The 19,362-nt window shown below is 36.2% G+C and overlaps 1 protein-coding gene across 2 annotated transcripts in view; it reads right to left on the reverse strand.

Moving 5' to 3' along the window:
- Positions 1-1,788: 1,788 nt before the first annotated feature.
- Positions 1,789-19,362, reverse strand: part of UBR2 (ubiquitin protein ligase E3 component n-recognin 2) — a 59,319-nt gene continuing 41,745 nt past the window's right edge. For both annotated transcript variants that reach the window (XM_068939717.1, XM_068939716.1), the window contains exons 31-47: positions 18,544-18,637; positions 16,879-17,040; positions 14,887-14,984; positions 14,593-14,665; positions 13,626-13,774; positions 13,458-13,513; positions 12,959-13,055; positions 11,535-11,602; positions 11,141-11,276; positions 10,445-10,535; positions 9,803-9,933; positions 8,191-8,299; positions 7,896-7,952; positions 5,862-5,939; positions 5,409-5,579; positions 4,562-4,663; positions 1,789-3,811 (exon numbers count right to left, since the gene is read on the reverse strand). In XM_068939717.1, the coding sequence (XP_068795818.1) occupies positions 3,670-3,811; positions 4,562-4,663; positions 5,409-5,579; positions 5,862-5,939; positions 7,896-7,952; positions 8,191-8,299; positions 9,803-9,933; positions 10,445-10,535; positions 11,141-11,276; positions 11,535-11,602; positions 12,959-13,055; positions 13,458-13,513; positions 13,626-13,774; positions 14,593-14,665; positions 14,887-14,984; positions 16,879-17,040; positions 18,544-18,637 (1,814 nt within the window). In that variant the 3' untranslated portion in view covers positions 1,789-3,669. The remainder of the gene's footprint in view (positions 3,812-4,561; positions 4,664-5,408; positions 5,580-5,861; positions 5,940-7,895; positions 7,953-8,190; positions 8,300-9,802; positions 9,934-10,444; positions 10,536-11,140; positions 11,277-11,534; positions 11,603-12,958; positions 13,056-13,457; positions 13,514-13,625; positions 13,775-14,592; positions 14,666-14,886; positions 14,985-16,878; positions 17,041-18,543; positions 18,638-19,362) is intronic.

The raw sequence follows: 19,362 nt of genomic DNA on the forward strand, positions 1-19,362 counted from the left end.
GCAGTTTTTATACATGGTGCAAAAACAGGGAGTTGCAGGAGACGTTAAGATTGTTACGAATGAAGTATGAATGGAAGAGATAATGTCCCTAACCTAGTCCTACAATTAAAGTCACACAGCTATTCATTTAGTTTAAAACAGCTGTTCCTCATCAGCTTCTCTTCAGTACAGGGAAGCTTCTGTAAAGCCAGTTTCTTTGAACAGTAGATGACTTTGACTTTGGAAAGGCTTTCAATAACAACATCTTTGCAATCAATTTGGGGAGATACAGACTAGACGTAAGACCGCAAGGTGGACAAAAAGTGGCTTCATTCTCAGGCTCAGAGGGCAGTGGTCAACAGTTGGAAACCAAACCAGTAGCCAGTTACAAGTGGCATTCCCCAGGGGTCGACAGACAGACCAAATCTGATTAAAACACATTATCAAGTGTCCTGAACCATGGGATGCAACGATCCACAGAGTCACTGCCTCTTCCCAAAGGCACTTCCTAGAAAAGAATGGGGAAGGGAGCCCAGGGCAGAAGGGAGGCAAACTGCATACTCTGTTAATCACAAATGCCAGTACACAGGCTTCAGATATGGAGGATTTTTTTTTTTTTTTTTGGGGGGGGGGGGGCTGGGGGGGGGGAGATACAGCTCCCCTTCTGTAATTCAATTTCTGAGCAGCTGAGGAACAATGGCAGGGGCAGGGAGGCTGTCCTTCAAAAAGGAAAAGAGCTAGGATTTTGCGTTGAAGGTCTTTTCATAGTAGGCCAGGCATCCAGCTTCTCCTCTACACATTCACGCCACAGAGGAAACAATCCCAACGATGGAGCTTCTAAATAAAACAGAGTCATTTAGCATAAAATAAAAATGTATGTGAATGAGGCCTGGAGCCTGAGAGCTGGTAGGGATTCACATCAAAAGGAAAAAGACAGAACCAAAGGTCTGTGTGGCCAGACTTGCAGTGGCTCACTGCCCCAGTAAAAGTAGTTAGCTAGTCTATTAGGCCGAGTGGACAGTGTGAGGACACCAACTCTGTCAGTCCAGGTTCTTCCTAAAGCCAGAGTGGGAAAAGGGGCCTGAATTTGACTTGCTTAGTTTCTAGCATGAAGACTAGACTGAGGGACATAAAAGGAAGCTGCAAGGAACGGGAAGAGAGCTGAAGATGGAAATGGGCCGAGAATGCAGGAGCTTGCACCAATTCATCGCAGCTAACGAACACCCAATGCCCATCGCTGAATAAGCAGCTGACAGAGAGCCCTGGGCAGCACTGGTTCTTGGCACTAGTCAGAAGGCATCGGGCGTTATCTTGGTCGTACCCTTCCACCAGAATGAGAGAGAACTTCCTACTCGATTAGGGAGAGTACAAACAAGTGTCGTCTTTAAGTATGAATAGAGTAAAAAAACGTTACTAATGTGAACCTCAACCTTCATCTCTTTATAAAATTCATCTTACAATCCTTTAAAACGATGATTGGACTTTATGGTAGAGGTCAAGAAAGGTTTAGCTGACTGAAGTAACTGACATTAATAATATAATCATCTTACATTTTTAGCCAGGGAATTGCAGATGTTGCACATCCAGGTATTTTTGTTAGCTTGTGATTAACAAGGTGACACATCTGAAGTAACAAGCTCAGCAAAATTCTAAAAATAAAGTTTAAGTAGTACTTAATACCAACAGCAAAAGCATTTATTTGATGCTTTCAGCTTTTTTGATTTCTGTTGTTGATGGTTTATGGTTTGGGTATTTTTGTGCCCCCCCTCCCCCCAACCACATTCCAGATCGTACACATAATCCACAGTATTAAAGGTATAGCCAATTTATTACAGACATTATTTCCCTGATATTGAAATGGTGTTATATATAAGCATTTCTACGATTAACACATGCAGAACAAATCATAAAGGTCTGAGTAAAGAGGATTTTCAAGTACTATGCACAGTAAATTGTTGATATACCAATCTAACTTAACTAGGAGAAGGCAGAGATGAAGCGTTAGTGCCTGTTTTTTTTATCCTGCAGCTTCTGCAGGTCTCTTCATAAAAAGTGACAGCAATATATAAATGATTAGATCTACAACATTTAGTAGAGACAAAAGTAGACTGTATAATACTGTTTTTAAGAAAGGGGAATCAAAATTGGCCAAATTTCTTTATTTTATATATCACATCTTCACTCAATACTGTTACTGAATGTTTGAAAAATTGTCCTGTACACCATGAATATACAAAATTTACCTGAAGCATTAAATCTGTAAAAATACAAACAACCCAGTCAGACCAAGTGTAACTGAAGACACAGCAGACATTAAAGGGATTGCTTATCTGGGCTGAAGATGAAGTCGGAAAGTAAGACTTAACTAAAAGAATCACAGATTATTAAAGAAACAGAACTATGTAAATTAAGATCTTACTACTTTGTCAGAAGATAGAAGAGATAAAGGTAATGGATTTTATTTTATTTTTTTTAACTCAATAAACACCATGTCACTTTTTAGAGACACCTTGGCGGTCTAATTACATACAACTAGAAAACTCACTGCCTTCAGGCACCCTCATATCAAGTGCAAATCTGCGCAGTTATAGAATATATTTATAAAATATACTATATGCAAACATCTTTACAGAGCTTTAAATCAAGCCAAAAAGTAAATATACTTGATGGAACAACAGAAAAAACGAAGAGATCCAAAATTCGGGTAGTGTGATTGCGGCCCTTTAAAGCCAGAGGAAATCAGTGTGTCTGCAACAAAAAGGAGATGGGATTCGCACCTTAAAAGTTGACTGTTAACAAAAATGAAGAAAATATCCTCTGTGCTTCTAAAAATTAACACAAAATTAGCTTTCATCTGACATTTTACGCATTGTCATGACCTTAAAATATCTTCCAAAGCACAACGTCAACCCCTTAACACTAATAACCAATCACATAATTGAAAGTGAAAGGGTTTCCTGGCTAAATTCAGATTACAAACTAAATAATTTTAAGGAGTGCAATGCTCTGCAGAAAGCTTTAAATTAAATTCTTTTACTTATAAAGCTAGTGTTAGGCTTTTAGTAAAAAACAAAACAAAAAAGTAACTGGAAGCAAGAAAGCTGCAAGAGTACAAATGACAAAATCATTTTAAATACACTGAGTGTAAGAGTGAATTACCCACTGATGCAGACAGATACATCCATTTGCTACATTATTTGCTTCCTTACTTCATTCCATTGCATGTACACACAGCTTAAGTATTAAAATGCAGAATAATAAATAAAACGGCTCAGATTACTAGCAAAGGGCAAAACACAATCCATAATTGTGCTCTATCTAGTTTCTGTTTCAGCAGTCTTTTCCTCTTGTAGTTTGTAAGAAAAATCATAGTCAGACTTCCAAAAAGAGTCATTCTTTTGTATCAGAAACTCAAGTTCATTTGCCCAGGTTTATAACCCAAGAGGTTTCTGTGAAGGAAGCACAGTGCAAATTATATGACTAATAAAACTCACTTACATAGAAAGAAGTTTACTTGGTTATTGTTAACTGGTGTCTTTATGAAATACATTGTAAAACAAAGATTAAATAAAAGGACTGGGTTTTTTTTTATTTTTATTTTCTCAGACCTTTTTTTCCTAATACCTCCTTTGGAAAGCTTACTGAGTTACAAAAATCTTAATAAAGTTCCAGTCTTCAGCAGGTTAACTATTATAAATGCTGCCAATCAATGCCAACTAGTGTTTGATTTGCTTCTTGTGCATGTCCAATCTCCTCTGTGATACTGTGCTGCTGCCAGAGTCTTTGAATCTTTTTAAATCGCTCTTTGCACAGATGTAAGGGATTCCCACGTCTGAAAAGGAGACAATACTTATCAGGAATGATAAAACACGGCAACTAGTACACACAGTCAGATGCTACACAAAATACTGAGATAACCCTTTAACACTATCATTCTCTTGTCCTGCCAAATCAACAGACAATATTTTAATTAGTATATTTTTGGAGTGCTACCTGGCCTGTTTTCCCTCCCTTACTGCTCAAGGATCCCCTCCAGCCTTTGGGAATCTCATGGGTGGTTCACCAAAGTGTGAATACAGGTCTTCGGCAAACTTTCCATGCTGAACCAACTTATACCGTATGCTTTTGACAAATTTCAAACTAAGAAGCGTTAACAACATCAAGTTCTCAAACTTATCCTCTCGCAGGAAACAAAGACAGAAATTTAGACACAGAACAACCACATTAAATGAAATCATCTCACAGTATCTTCACTTGATACTAAATTAACACAGACAATAATACAAACATGCTCCATGCAAACATGATTTTCAGCAGTATTTTCTAGGAAACTTCACAGACGACAAAAATATTTAAGGTTTCACACTTCAGGACAACTCTTTACAACCAGGAAGAAATCTTCCGCTATATGTTTTTAAGATAAAAATACATATTAGCATTAAAATGTTTGAAGATATTAGACAACAGCAATGTCAAAATATTGCTTACATCATTTATTAAAGTAACATGCAACATTTATTTTACAAATCAGATACTTTTATTAAGACTGTCTTTAATGTATATTTATATTTTAAATATTTACCTGAGTCCCTGGTCTGTCTCTCCATAGTCATCAAGATAAGGAGGAGGATAAAAGCAGCCCTTTGTTTTTCCAGCTAAAAATAGCACCTGACATTCTCGCACTCTAGACAGACACAAAAAGAACGTTTCAGCTATTGATTTTAAGCGAACAGTTTCTCACGCTTTCATAGATGCTGCTTGCCATTTCTCAGCTACCTTCATTTTGTGCAATATGAACATATAGATTTTTATCAGTACTTTTTGAATTAAAGACCTTACTCTCCAATTAACACTAGTTAAAAAAATGCAGTTTCCCACGTCCTATGTCACTTGAAATCCGTGTAAATTACCCCACACAACCACCACAAGAAAATACAATTTCGCTTTTCACTAATCTTTGCCATGGCAAAAAAGTACATCATCTAACCTCTCCTTGTATATATGTAACAAGACCTATGAGAGAATTACTGCAACATTATGAACCGACACTTCTGAGATACTGTGGGCTAATTCTGCAGGAAGACAACTAAAATTAATTCTCATGTTTCCAAGGAAAAAATCATCAGGGAATTTATCTTCATTATTATGTAATACTTCAGTGGAAATAATACACACAGAAAATATATCCTCTTTAAAATGAGATTTGAATTTTTTAATGATATTTTCTCTTCAGAGAAACAAGGCTGGAATAAACGCAAGTGTAAGGAAGATAAAAACGTTCCAGTTTTTTAAGCAACCCTGTTATTAACAAATTATAGCTTTCTTCATAAAAAGACCCCTACAATCACATTTACGGAACAAACCAGTCCATGTCCACACACACTATCTACCTACCTTAACAATATAATTAGAGGTATTCAGTTCCTTACCTAAGGAATATGCCCACTCCAGAACCACAGCTGTATGTATGTGCAGTACAGGCTCCAACATCTTCTCCTTCTAATTCAGTTTGACAGCAGTAACTCTGAGAACATAGCATGGTCCCACACACAAGGCACAACGTTGGGGCTCTGCTTTTATCACCACCTGACTTTGGACACCTTTAGTTAAGCGAAAAAGAAATTCCATTGTGTGTATACTCTAAGTGGTAAGCAGATTCAGAAGCATTTTTGAAAATTTATACAGTCAGAGTTCAAGATCCCTGCCATTTGTTTCATTGAAATATGCAGCATTTTTGCTAGAAGAGATGACAATCAATATGCGCCATTAACTCCATGACTCTATAAACAGTCTTTGTGAGGGTTTTAGGCTAGGGGATTTTCCAGTTCATCAAAAACAACAAAAGGCTTTAGGGGTCTTCAGTGTAATTGCATACAACTTACGAGAAATTAGACGCTTGATTAATGAGACAGCTGTAGTCATCCGGAAGGTCTATTAGTTTGTTGGATTCTCTTGCATAGCTAGAATGAAACAATCAAATTAACCACTCAAAGTTCAACAAATAATACACACTGATTTCAAAACATGAATGCGTTTCTTAAGTGTCATCTAAACAGCATCTGTGAACAATTAACTTTTTAAATTTAAGCTTTGATATCTTTCATCATTTTCATCCAATGTCAATAGAGTCCACAGCTATAATAAACTAGATACAAAATTACTGTGATACACTGAGCCCTAAATATTCATGTAATAATTACGAATTAAAACATTTTTGTATTGATTATTTGCTAATATTTATTATTCACTAGTATTTGTTAGTGAGCATACTGGAAATATTTGGACCAGTGTAAATTCAAAGACAAAACCGTGAAGAGATTTTAGCCTATAGGTTCTAGTTCTCTGAATCACACAAGCCAGGAAGCAGACCTTTTTAAAAGCAGAGAGTTGTTGCTGATAGGTATAGTCGGTGCCTTTAAGTACTGTTCACTCGGTGGAAGTGGGGTGGGGGAAACTTTCTAAACTTTCTTCTTCTCTGCCATCCAAACAGTAAAATACTAGCAAATATGTTTGATAAAAAATACAAAAGGAATCCACAACATCTTTCAACTACCGTTCCCCAAGTTTCTCTTCCATTACGTTGTATTTGTTATGAATTTGAGAATAAACATAGGCAGAAAGTCAGAACACGGCATGTCATGCACATGCTTTCAGTAACACCTCACAATGAAATCACTACAGGTTTAATTTAGTATTTGTTCTGATCCCTTAGCTGGAAAAGGCAAAGCAAACTGATATCCCTAATATTGAATGGAAAACAGTACAACATTAGTTCAGACAACTTTTATACTGAAGAGAATAAAATATACATGTCATGAAAGCACATATTCAATATCAAATACTTCTGTTACTTAGAAATAATTTTTCTGATGCCAAGTTAATTCTTTTGCAGATGCTACACACTATAAAATTTAATAATCTTTACTTCTAGGAATAACATGAATTAGACTGTGAAATATAAATAGGGGTCTGTAACAGAAGCAATGTATTAGAACATGCTGGGAGGGAAAAAAAAAATCACCAGCAGCTGGAAAAAATTAAATCTCTGGAAGATAGTTAAGAATCAGTAAAAGGAACAGACGTACAAAAATCCTAATACACACAACAGGAAATCAATTATGGAATTAGATTATTCTAAATGTAGAAAATATTCTGCAATAGTCTAGTATGTAAAAAACAGATGAAGTGATTCATTTTTATTTTTGTCACTTAGCCTTATTGCGTGTACAGTCTTGAAAGGTTGACTTTATGTATTTAACAAGATTAAAATGCAACGATAACTTTTTATGACAGCACTGTGAATGTTATTTTTGTTTAAAATTATTTAGATAACAGATTACCACTACTTTCACCCTGCCCTCAAAGAAAAAAATAAAAACCCAAACTCTTCTCTAAGCCCACTATGCATTAAATGCATTCTGCATTCAAACTAATTGCTTAGCAAGCAGAAACACACATGAAAAACACATTTTGTTCTCCCAGTAACTGACACAAAGTTGATTTCTCTGAAGAATGTGAATTCTTTAAAAATTTAAATCAAAAAGTCCTTCAATGCCTGATATTCTTCAGCAAAGATTACATAGCTCTTTCAGCAAGAACATTACCTTCTGATTCAAGAAGGTACAAATCTATGATGGGAATCAGAAGAAATATTATGGCCTTTGATTACTGCACATCACCCTAAATAAAACTGCAATGGTCCACTTTGACTTTAAAATTTATTGATTCAAGCAATATTTCACTTTCCTTACAGAATTCCAAAAGCGCTTCACTTATCTCCCTAACGTGTCTTTGCCATTCAGCAAAATACAACCGATAAGGGGTTTCTGTAAACACCTTTTAGAGAAAGGTATTCAGAGAAAACTGCAGCATTAAAGTTTCTCCCTCTTCCCTGCTTAGAATTTCTCCATGTTTACCTGATAGCACGTCTCTTGCCTTCCAGGTATCTTTTGACATCATTGTTACTACACCAACTGCAAGAAAGAAATGGCATTTTTAACTTCAACAGAGAATACTTTCCCAAAACACATACGTAAAAGTTCTTAGGTACACCTATTCAATACTTCAAAACTTTTGTTTTCAAACATCTTTCTCAGACACTTCAAAATGTATCATTCACTTCCATGTATGCACTCCAGGGAAAATGTCTGTATTATTATCTAGCGCAGAATTCGTTATTATATTTAATTTAAACATAAAACCCCACCTTACCTTTCTATTAATGTGTTCATAATTTCACTATTTTCTTGAAAAAGGCAAGTGAGGTTGTTTGGCAAGGAAAGATAGCTACATAAATGTTCAAATTGGTTTGTTCCATTTACTGTAAATAAAGGAAAAAAAGTATAGTTCTTATTTCTACTATACTAACACAATAAATTATAATTCTTTCATTTTTTAAACAACATCCTTTATAGTAAATGAAATGCAGCCCTAAATGGGACAGCCATCTTTTTAATTCCCCTTTTTCTTTTTATTTCTTTAACAGTATTCCTCGACACCCAGAACGTGTTATGAAAGAGCCCTCATAAAGGCACCAGACTGAACGTGTTGGAGAACTGCAGGCAGCGCCAAACAAGTTACTTCAAACTTCCCTTTGAAGCACGCTTCAAGCCTAGTTATAGAAGAGTCACAGCAGAGTTCTATGGCCTTTACAACTCAGTTATGTCTTTTCTTTTAATGTTGTCAATTAAATGGCTACTTCATGCCCTTTGTAGCCCACGACAAGCTCAGAGGCAGGATCAGTCAACTGCCCTATTGCCATACTCATGATGCTAGTCTACTGGTTTGACCCGTGGGCCCTTGCTCCCACCTATAAGGAGTCCCAGTACCTCTTCTGTGGCACAGACCCTTTTGCTCCACAATAATGGAGTGAAGAAAAAGAAAGCTGCGTCCCCCACCTCCCTCCTCAACAATGATCCCTTTTTTGCCACCCTCTCCATAAAACCCTAGAGAAGAGCAATGGAGGGCAGCTGTGGGGTCAGTGGGTCTGGGGCAGGGGGAGTGAAAAGGGAAAGCAAAACCCCCAGTACCACCCTGACCTTGCAGCCACCCTCAGGACATCCCTCAGGGAGGGGACCTGCTGGGCAATCCAAGTCCCCGGGATTCGGGCGTTGCAACAAAGTGAGGCAAAGTCTTCCTCTTACGCTCTCCTACAATCAACTCTCTGAAGCCCCACTGACCACTAATCATAAGGATACCTCTATGACAAAGAAAAAAGGACTGTTTTAATGTCAGCTGAGCAAAGTATCACACTTAGTTTTAAACATGGGAAGCCTGAAGCAGCGCAAACCTACTTATGTGAGGTTTTAATTAAGATTAAAATCTCCAGATTTACATTCAGGCCCTGCATACACCGTACGCGGAGCACAGTAAAAGAAGTTAGTAACATTGACTATTTACACAATAATGTAGTATTTGTGTATTTGGAGATTTTAAACATTAGCTCAATGCTGACATCAATGCCATTCAGGCAAACAAAAGCAGGTCTCATTTCAGAACAGTGATCAACAGGAGACTTGACATAATCAGAATTTCACTTTTGTTAAGAGAATAATATCAATTTGTATTATAAGTAATCTAGGACAATAAAAGCTTGTTTGGCCTTCACATCAAAAAAACAATGCTTTTTAAAACAATTCCTTTTTTGCCCCTTTTTTTTTTTTTTTAAACGCTATGCAGATGCAATTCTGCAGTGGTAACTCCTCGATATTCATTCCATTCAGCTTTCTCATAAAACAGAATTTAAATGCAATTTATTCTGTCAATCAATCTTTCTGTCTTTTCAAAAGCTGAGTTAGTACAAATACTGGTAAGCGGGTAGTACCTTGAATTTCTGAAGGTGCTGGGACTCCATTTAAGTAATGAAAAAACAAAGCAGAACATCTCAGGAAAGGCATGATTCCAGCTTTTAGATTCTTCCACAGGTGCCAGCCCGAGGAAGTTTCTTTCAAGGCACTTAAAAAGCAGTAATGAAAAACTTTGATTTTATTTAACAGTTTCAGTTTGAGAGCTATAAGTAATGACTCTTCAATCATATTTCATATTAAACAACTTAACTGAAACAAGCATTATTTAATAAATGTTTACATCAAAACAAAGAAAAATACTGAATTAGAGGTTCATAAAGACATGCCAAACTGACAGTAAATTAAGAAAAATTTTGCATAGACATTTTACATCCTAAAAAGTGCTCTGAACTCAGATACTACCAATTCCAGATTCACGCATATCTGCAAACTGACTGAAAAGCACTGTTTCAGAGCACAATGCTGGGCTCAGAAGAAGTTATAGGACCAGTCACTGAAAAAGCTGTCTAGAAGCAGTGCATAAGGAACAAGATGCAGGACTTCACTGAGTTAAAAATCTAAGCTTTGACAGCATTAGTATATACAATTCTGTTTGTAGATAGTGTCAAGTCCAGGAGGGAAAAATACTATAAAATATTATCTGAACATTGTCATTTTACCTTCCTGTACACTGGCAAAGAAATTTATATAGCGTAAGCACAGCTACTTCTTCTTCACTGCTAGTGCTTTCTTGATCCATGCCATTCTCTTCTGAAGAGTAAAGGAATAATAAATTACTTCTACAGTTTATACAGCAAGAATGTCATTTTTCCACTTTTGAGAAAAAGGCCAAAACTGAGCGAGATATTCCACTGGAAAACCCAGGCTACGGTACAGCACACTAGCATAAGTTATTCCGCTGCACATCTTATGTGGCAAGTGTATGCTACTGTCAGCTCCAGTGAGGTATTGGTTCGCTCGCTTGCAGTCTCCTTGGTTTTGGCATACTAGTTTATCCAGTTCCTCTTGCCAGAATATACATCGATTCTCTTCATTAACTACAATCTGTTCATCATGCAAAGCATAAGCCAAGCTTTTGCAGTAAATACTTACAGGCACAGCTACAATTGCTAGAAAGATAGGATTTGTGACTAGCTATGCCACAAAAAACCTTCAGCGCAAAAAACAGTGGCAGACACTGAACTTTCATGAGTATAACTTATCAGTAGCTTCTGGGGACTGAAAAAGAGGAACGTCAGCAATTGTATTTTGCCATTGTAAACAGTATACGTTTACCAATAGCACCTTAGTGTTTTCCAAGCACAGAGTTGAGTAATCGTTTCAATAAAAACTGAAAGACAGTATTAGAAACTTACCTGTTGATGAGGTAAGTAAAATTTGTATTATGTGTGCCATAGTGACAAGGTGAAACAAGCAAAGGTCTCCAGTGCCAAGACTGACCCCTGAAAAATCCTGACAATGTACGGCAGGGAAAGAGAGCACCAAGCTTACCTGTAAAAGAAAACAAGGAAGCAAGTATATTCCTTTTCCTTTTGAATCTCCCCATTTTCTCTATTAATGCTGCAATTATGCCCTTCTAAGCAGGATACTTGATAGGGCTAATTCCGAAAGCAGCTCGCTAACTATGAATTAACAGAACATCAGTCGTTCCTAACCCAGAGTTAAACAGAAAGTTTGCTATTAAATCTTTGACATAGAAGAGTGCATATAGGATCAAAACATTATTAATATATATTATGGAAGACTTACCAACAAATGAAACATATCAATATCAAGTATGCATGGAAGATTTCCTTTTTTTTCATTAGGCACCAGTGCTGAATATTTTAGAGAGAAAAAACAATCAATCAAATATTTATACGTGAAAAGATTTTAATGGATTTGAGCTACAAAATGACAGCCATCTCCTTGGCTAATACACTTACAATACTTAATATACAAATGGGCAATTTTGGGCTAGAAATGTGTGAATTCAAGAGTTGTTCAACATCATTGGAGAAGACTCTTGCTCTACTTGAGTACATTGTACTGAAATGAAGCAAAACCAAAATAATTTACAGCAAAGTAAGCACTGCCTTTCACTACTCCACCCGTCTTTCTTTTCTTGCTTATGTTTGCACCAGAATAAAAACAGACAAAAGTGATAATTGTTTTCCAGATTCTGACCCACAAAAAAGCTTCAACCATGAGTGACTACACTGAAACACGAACTGTTGTCTGTTGCACAGCTGCTAAAAGGAAACTTTTGCAAGTCTCTTAACTTCACTACCAGAATTTGCCTCATGTACATGGACTCAGAAGCAAATCACTAGTAAGTTCTTTACTGATTTTTTTAGGGGTTTTTTTCTAATTAAGACAGAGCTAAGTATTGGTCTCTCCAGCTCTGTAGCACTCAAATAAGTATTAAGCAAAGCACTCCAATGGACAGCAGAACTTCATATGCTCTTCACAAATTGCAAGCACCTCCATTTAAAAGCAAATATAAATTTAAAAAAAAATGAAATTGTTACCGTGTATTTAAAACATCTAAGAACTGTCACAAACATCCTTACTCCAAGCAATAAAATTTGATTTACAACAGAAGTTTTTAATTGAAGCTATGAGAATAGTTTTACAATGTTGCTACATGCATTAAGCTGCCAAGTTTATATAACTACTGAAGCAATGTTTTTAATCAGCCTTGCATTTATCATAGATCATACCTTTGACGGATAGAGAAGTTTGCAGACATGTTATATACCTCTGCAAACACCTCATTTTCTTCCAATACTATTTGAAACAATTTCTTCCCTTTTAAAGTTCCAAGGTATTATTTTTCTCTCATGAAAGACCACATTCCCTTCTCCTCTGCCCTACATACTTGTCTAAAAGCTGGAATACAAATGCTGGGATGAAATCAATAGATATCCTTCACAGCAAAGCATCCATGCTTCTCCTGAAATTTATCTTGGAATTGCAGACTAAAAGAAATGCTGTTTTTCCACATTGCAATGAAATATGTATAGCTACACGGGTAAAAGTACCAGCTCTTGGTCTCTGGGTTAAAGCCACCATATCCTCTATACATGTATATGATCTTTGTGTTATCAAGACCGTAACAATTTTTCCATAACTACGTTTCTATGTCTGCATCTTCAGAAAAAAAAAAAAAAAGAATAAGGTAGTGAACTTACATGCTAAGAGAGCACAAAAGTGACCCTGTACTGCTGAAAGAGATGAAACTGTCCAATGAGCCGCTGCAAATCTTGTTAACGATGTAAGGCAGTCATCCTTTAAAAACAAAGAAAAAGAGACACTGCCCCAGTTAAATACGTTCTTCAGCATGAAAAGGTCTTTTTCACTCTATTCATGCCCCTTTGTGTACAGTTTATGGGAGCAGATTGAGAGCGTCTGTAATATGTGACAAAGATGCTTATGTTTGTGCAAATATATAAGCTCCTTTCACAGTCTTGTTTTGATTGTTACCGTGAGAAACCTTGGCCTTACTAAACTATACGTTATTGGATTTTTAAATAGATTTAAATAGATTGATTAAAATCAGATACTGATTGACTAAACAGTGGGATCCAAAGAAAACCACCAAATAAATACAAACTTAAGACATCCTGCATTAAAGAAGTACAATTCCTTCTTGTTCCACCAATGCAGAGAGAAACTGCTGCTTGATCTCACCTGTCGGCAGGGTAAATGGCCAAATAATGGTTTATCTTCATCAGCTAAAATTCGTTCTGGAGAAAACAAAAAATGAAGGCATGTCAGTGCTGTGAATTTAAACAGAGAAAATATATTTCACTGTGCTGTGAAAACAAATATAAAAGAGCAAAATGAATACATTCTTACCTATTGTCTGTATTGTATAAGCACAGCTTCCCCAGCACATTATAGGTACACGTGGATCTTCTTCATTTGGATTAACCTTCAAACCTACTTTATATGTTGCTGTACCAAAAGTTGTCAACATTTCTCTAATGCTCTCAGAATAAGGATTCCTGAAGGAAAGAAAATAATATTACCAATTTGTTATTTCTCCCACTGTCGGACTAGTACTTTTAGAGATGAGCATATGCTGCCCCATACCTGAATGCTCCGATTTGTAGAATTTAAGTGAGAACTTCAGTATATTACTTGGTATCTACTACTCAAAAAAAAATCTCTTTTCTATGCCAGATGCTCTCACAATTATTTTCATTTTTGAATTGGGACTGGTCCCATTTGATAGCATTAAGAATATCCAGCCCACAAAGATACTATGGTTAAGACTAAAAGAATTGCATGTAACTGACAGCAAAATTTATCATTAAGTGGAATAGGTGTCCTCGGGTTTTGTGTGCAGTTGACAGACATCTGCCAGTACTATGCAATGAATTACTTTTTCTTCAAGTGAAGTAAGGGTAGACACAAACAGAAACATGCCATAACAACTGAAATTACATAGTCATATACTCTCAATTTCACAGTCTTTCTTAATGGAGTACTTTTAGTGCTGAGCTGTAACGGTGAATCCTTAATTCTATTATAAACTAGATGGGGAAAAAAGCTTAATTGTGACATTGAAGTTTATTTAAATAACAAAAGAGTCTTCTCTGTGCACCTATGAACCACATCTACCCCTAAAATTCTATTGCGTTATTTACACTATTTATGGGTTAGTCTTCTGTACTATCGCAATAACAGAATCAGCTTTTCTAATTAAATTAAAATTCATGTTTTTGCCTTAATTATTAAAATATTACAGCACACAATTAACATTTAAATGTTATAGTTTGCTGATAAATTTTCACAATTTATTAAGATATAAAAAACATACTTCGGTTGGAAATCGGGTCTAAATCCTTCAGGTAATTGCAGCTCATCCATTTTTTCTGAACTACCACAGTTACCTATACAAACAAGAGTAATGCGTATTGATTATTCACCTATATATAATTTTTACATTATAAGAAGTCACAGCCTCAGAGCACTAGAAACTGAAATTCCAAGTTGTTTTCACCACTTTTGCCACCGTTTCTGAACTGCACTGTGGTAGAAACATAATACTGTGTCTGTTCCAGGAACGTTATAACATTTTCACAGACAGATACACACAGTTCTTTCGACTTACTTGCACAGTCTTCATCTCTAAGTAAACATAGTGCTTTTATTTGCTGGCATACTGTTTTGATCCAGTGAGCTAGGTTTGGTTGACCTGAAAAGTCTAACCTGTCCAAAAACATAAACAGAATATATCCATTATTTAAAAATCAACTATGATACAGAAATTATAAATATTAATATTGTATAAGTTAGGTAACACCTCTTGTCTAACTATAGGCAAATGACAGTGTGCAGTAGAAGAAAGGGTGCAGAAAGACTGTAGAAGAATATGAGAGAAGGAATCTAAGGCATCTTCAGGGACACCAAGTCCAGTTTCTTGCTCCTAAAGGTAAAATGTAGCTATAACTATCACATCCCATAAAGACAGTGAAGTGATTACTAATCTGCTGCAAGATTATTCGGCTTATAACTTTAGGAACTACTCTCGTTAAAAACTATTTATCTGCTGACCGACACAACGCTCCACTGGTTTACGAAGTACTCAGACCACTAATCAATCAAATGGCTCCTCTAAGTAATGGAATTTGTTTATTCTCCTCTTAGAGTAGTAATATATCCCACACAAAATCTTGTTCTTCTCATTATTAATAGAAACTAAGAGCTTAAGAGAGATATTTTTTTTTTAAACAATCTTCATTTTTAAAAGTTTTGCTTTTTGAACTATCATGTCTTCATCTCCTCTTAGCCTACAAGTGAATTTACTTGTTTTCACTATTGAAGATATATTAACAAAGCGTTTTATTGGCTGATATGCAATTATGATGAGAAATCTGAACATCCAACAGAAAAAACTTAAATCGTTACGACAAAGTTTAAGTGCAATGGCGTTTGTGCTGGCATTAGTAAGTGTCTAATGTGGCATTTGATCTCCTAATCTGCTAATTATTTATGCTTTCTCATTTAAAAAACAGCACTGCTCATGTGCACCACTGGCGCACTAGCTTCTTATATTACACACTACAAACCAAACCAACATCCTAGTTACAGATGTGTTTGCTATACTCCAGAACTTTTACGTGATGTCTGGAACCTATGTTACGCAAGCGTAGATAACAGGAGTTATATAAACCAACAAATACATTGCATAAAATATACGCTACAAAGAACTATCACACAAAGTAAACTGGGAAGCAAAAATGTATTTAACGGGATCAAGAGACTACAAAAGGCAATAAAAGTGAAGTTTGCGATATATTAAAGGCAATAGAAGGCATTAAAAATGAAGTGAACCTCCAAATTTTTATCTGCCCTGATGCCGTAGCAGTCATTTGTCAAATCTACTCCACATAAGGAATTGCTACGTTCTTTCCCCTAAACTACTCTCCTTTTTTTGTATTCTCTTTTCCCATTTACTTTTCTTGCTTCTTCTTTCTTCCTATGAGTCACTTCATGGGCATTCCATGTTTTATTTCTCAACAGGCTTTTACTCTGCTGTTTGCACATTTCTCCATCTTAAGTCTTTTTCCTGCAGGTTCTAACATTTTACTGTCCTTCACACTATATTCCAAATCATAAAACAGCTGAGGAAGCCCCATAAACTAAAAGAAGCAAGGAGGCAATCCATTTCAGATTGTTAAAACAGAAAACAGTTAACGTTTTGAAAAGGTAAAAAATAAAGAAGAGAGAGTTTATTGTTCCTGAGATCATGAATAGCCTTTGGTTTTGCTTTCTGAGGGTTTTGGAGGGTTTGTTTTGTTTTAAACAGTCCAATATCCTAGAAACTGCTGTAACAATGAAAGACTGAATCTGCAATTTATGGTGTTTAATTCCTACAACAGCTTCACTTCAATAAAGTTCTTTAATTTAAAATACCCATTTTCCAAGCACACACGCTGATACGACAAAGTAACACACAGACGTAGCTCATTTAAAATAACTTTGAAGCGGAGCCTAATTTTGAAGATTATTCTTATAGTCAAAACAACAAACGTAGGCAAGGATACCCTAGAACTTTTTTCTTCTAAAACATTTATTGAGGGTGTTCATAAAGCAAACAGACCTGTTGAACAAAACTCTTGGTGGAGGAAGCAGAGGAATAACAGTGTTGCTTAAACATTCACAAAGCGGGCAAAGGAATTCACCGTTTTCCACATCGTAACTTGTGTGTACTCGTAATCTTTGTTGTCTTCGTTGCTCTTTTGCTTGGACAGCATCAAAATACCTTCACAAAGAAAGCACGATATTAATGACATGTTATTAAAACATCATTTTAAAACAAACTCATGAATACTCCTGAAGGCACTGTATTGTCTTTTCCCAAATCTACATAATTGTCTATAGGAAAAAAGATCTACCTTCTGATTGATTAAGTATTACTAATGGCTGGCCACCCCCAATTTCTGTCAGCCCAAATCTATCAGTGACAAAAGGTTGTTGGGTCGTCAAAAAAAAAATCACATTTAAGTCTGAACTTTAGTGATCTCAATTTAGGAAAAGAAACGAGGAAAGGTAAAGAGATTGCTGAAGGATTTAAAAAAACACTTAAATTTCAGTTTTACATAAAATTTCAAGGGAGAAGCCACGAGCATTTATTTTATCCCTGTGCATACTCCATTACAGATCGTTATCTGAGCAGGAACTAGAACAACTGCTGGTTGATCTCTGAATCCTATATGAAAAGGATATCCTATATGCTTTGCTAAATGCAGCTGCTGTTTCAGAAACCTCTGGGATGGTTTAAGAGCATGCCTGATGACCATCCAAAAGCGGTCTCTCTGAATACAGGCGTTCTAAGGATACTTACAGGAGTCAATGGTAACTACACAGGGCTGTACATCAGCTATGTAACAAGACAACAAACACCACACATTCAGTGAGCGGGAATATCAGAGACTGCAAATGAAACCTGCACTGGGATCACTGCACGCTTACGGCCACAGAACTTCGTGGCTTCTGCCTAGACTGCTCTGGGTGCTCCTAAGAGTCTTCTGTTCTTACACTACTGGACATCACCATCAATTTATCCAGAAGGCAAAACTGAAGCCTGACTTCACACTCCTTCCCAGCCTAGGAAAGGAAGAATTGGTCTATATGCTCCTAGGAAGTGCAACATACCTATTAGCCTTCCTGCATAAGCCAGGCACCTTAGAAGCTACACTGAGGACCAAAGTGAGGGTCTAGTCAAAGCCAGAGACTTGACTAGTTTGCATTTGCCACACAAACACCACATAGCACAGAGCACCATACAAAACAAAACAAAACTGACTTTATGTTGAAGGTAAGGTTGAAGTAGGTAGCAGATCTTTCTAGTTTAAGCCAGAGGGGATGGAAGAGCACAATTCAGCACAGAGCACAAGAAGCAGCAGGAACATGTCTATTACTGAACTGCTAAAAACCAAACGTGAGCTTCAGTGCTCAGACACACATGCACCACAGACTACGCACATGGCTGAATATCTAAAGGGAATAAGAACTGCCACGAGTGGCTTCAGACTCTTCTCATCAAGATGAGAGATAGTAAATCAAATTTATTGTAAGTGTTTGTAATATTCTTTATAACTGACTTGCACTTTTTTGTTTAACCTAGAAAACTGCTTTGATTGCTTCATGATATTCCTTTTTTAATTTATTAGGTGGTGTTAATTCTGCCATTAAAATTAGTGTTATTAGGTACACTGATGGCTGACGTGCTGTTTGGATCGAAAACCTGAATACAGCTTTTTACCTTTGCCAACAATGGGCATGCATAATATGCCCGCAGCTACCCGTGTGTGTTCCGCATGACAGATCTGGGTGCATGAATAACGGGTCATATTTTTCTGTATCAAAAAAGAAAAGAAAAGAAATCACTTTGGAATACACATTTATTTATCGGAAAAAAATAGCTTAACTGCAGCTTTACATGCATTAAAAACTTTCATGTACCGCAGAAATATTATTCATTTGATGAAACATAAGTCATATTGCTAATGCATAACAACTTTATCTGTTAAGTCATGTAAAAGTACTATGTCATTTTGTACTGAGCGCATTACTTCATTTAGACTTCAAATTAAGGATCTGAAGGTGCTAAGCCCTGGCACTGGTCACCAAGGTTTACCTGCAGTTTTGGTTGTTCAGTACCATTAAAAATGAGGCTAAGAACATTAATCCTCAATATCGGAGCACAAAATGATTCAATGCAATTTTTCTATGCATTAACATATGTAACAGCATTATCAACAGCATTAATCAAGACATGAGCTGTTTCAGAAACAATTATCTTAAATCTAAGTTTTGGAAGTTTTTTTATTTTGTTCTGTTTACTTGTTATTACGGCTAAGAGCCGTTTTAAATTATATAACTGAGAGGAAGCAAAGACGCATCTTTTGCTCTTCCAGCAGTACATGAACGCTTCCCGTCTGCATAATGTTATGTGAGTATTTAAGAATAAGAACTTCTAAACTTGATGAAGAGTTTTTTAATAGATGTAAATAATTTGCCATAAATGGCTGCCGAAAGTTTTTTAGATAATGCTTTGCAGTTACTTTTTATTTAGAATGCA

The sequence above is a fragment of the Struthio camelus genome, chromosome 3, assembly GCF_040807025.1.
Source record: "Struthio camelus isolate bStrCam1 chromosome 3, bStrCam1.hap1, whole genome shotgun sequence".
NCBI classification, from domain to species: Eukaryota; Metazoa; Chordata; class Aves; order Struthioniformes; family Struthionidae; genus Struthio; species Struthio camelus.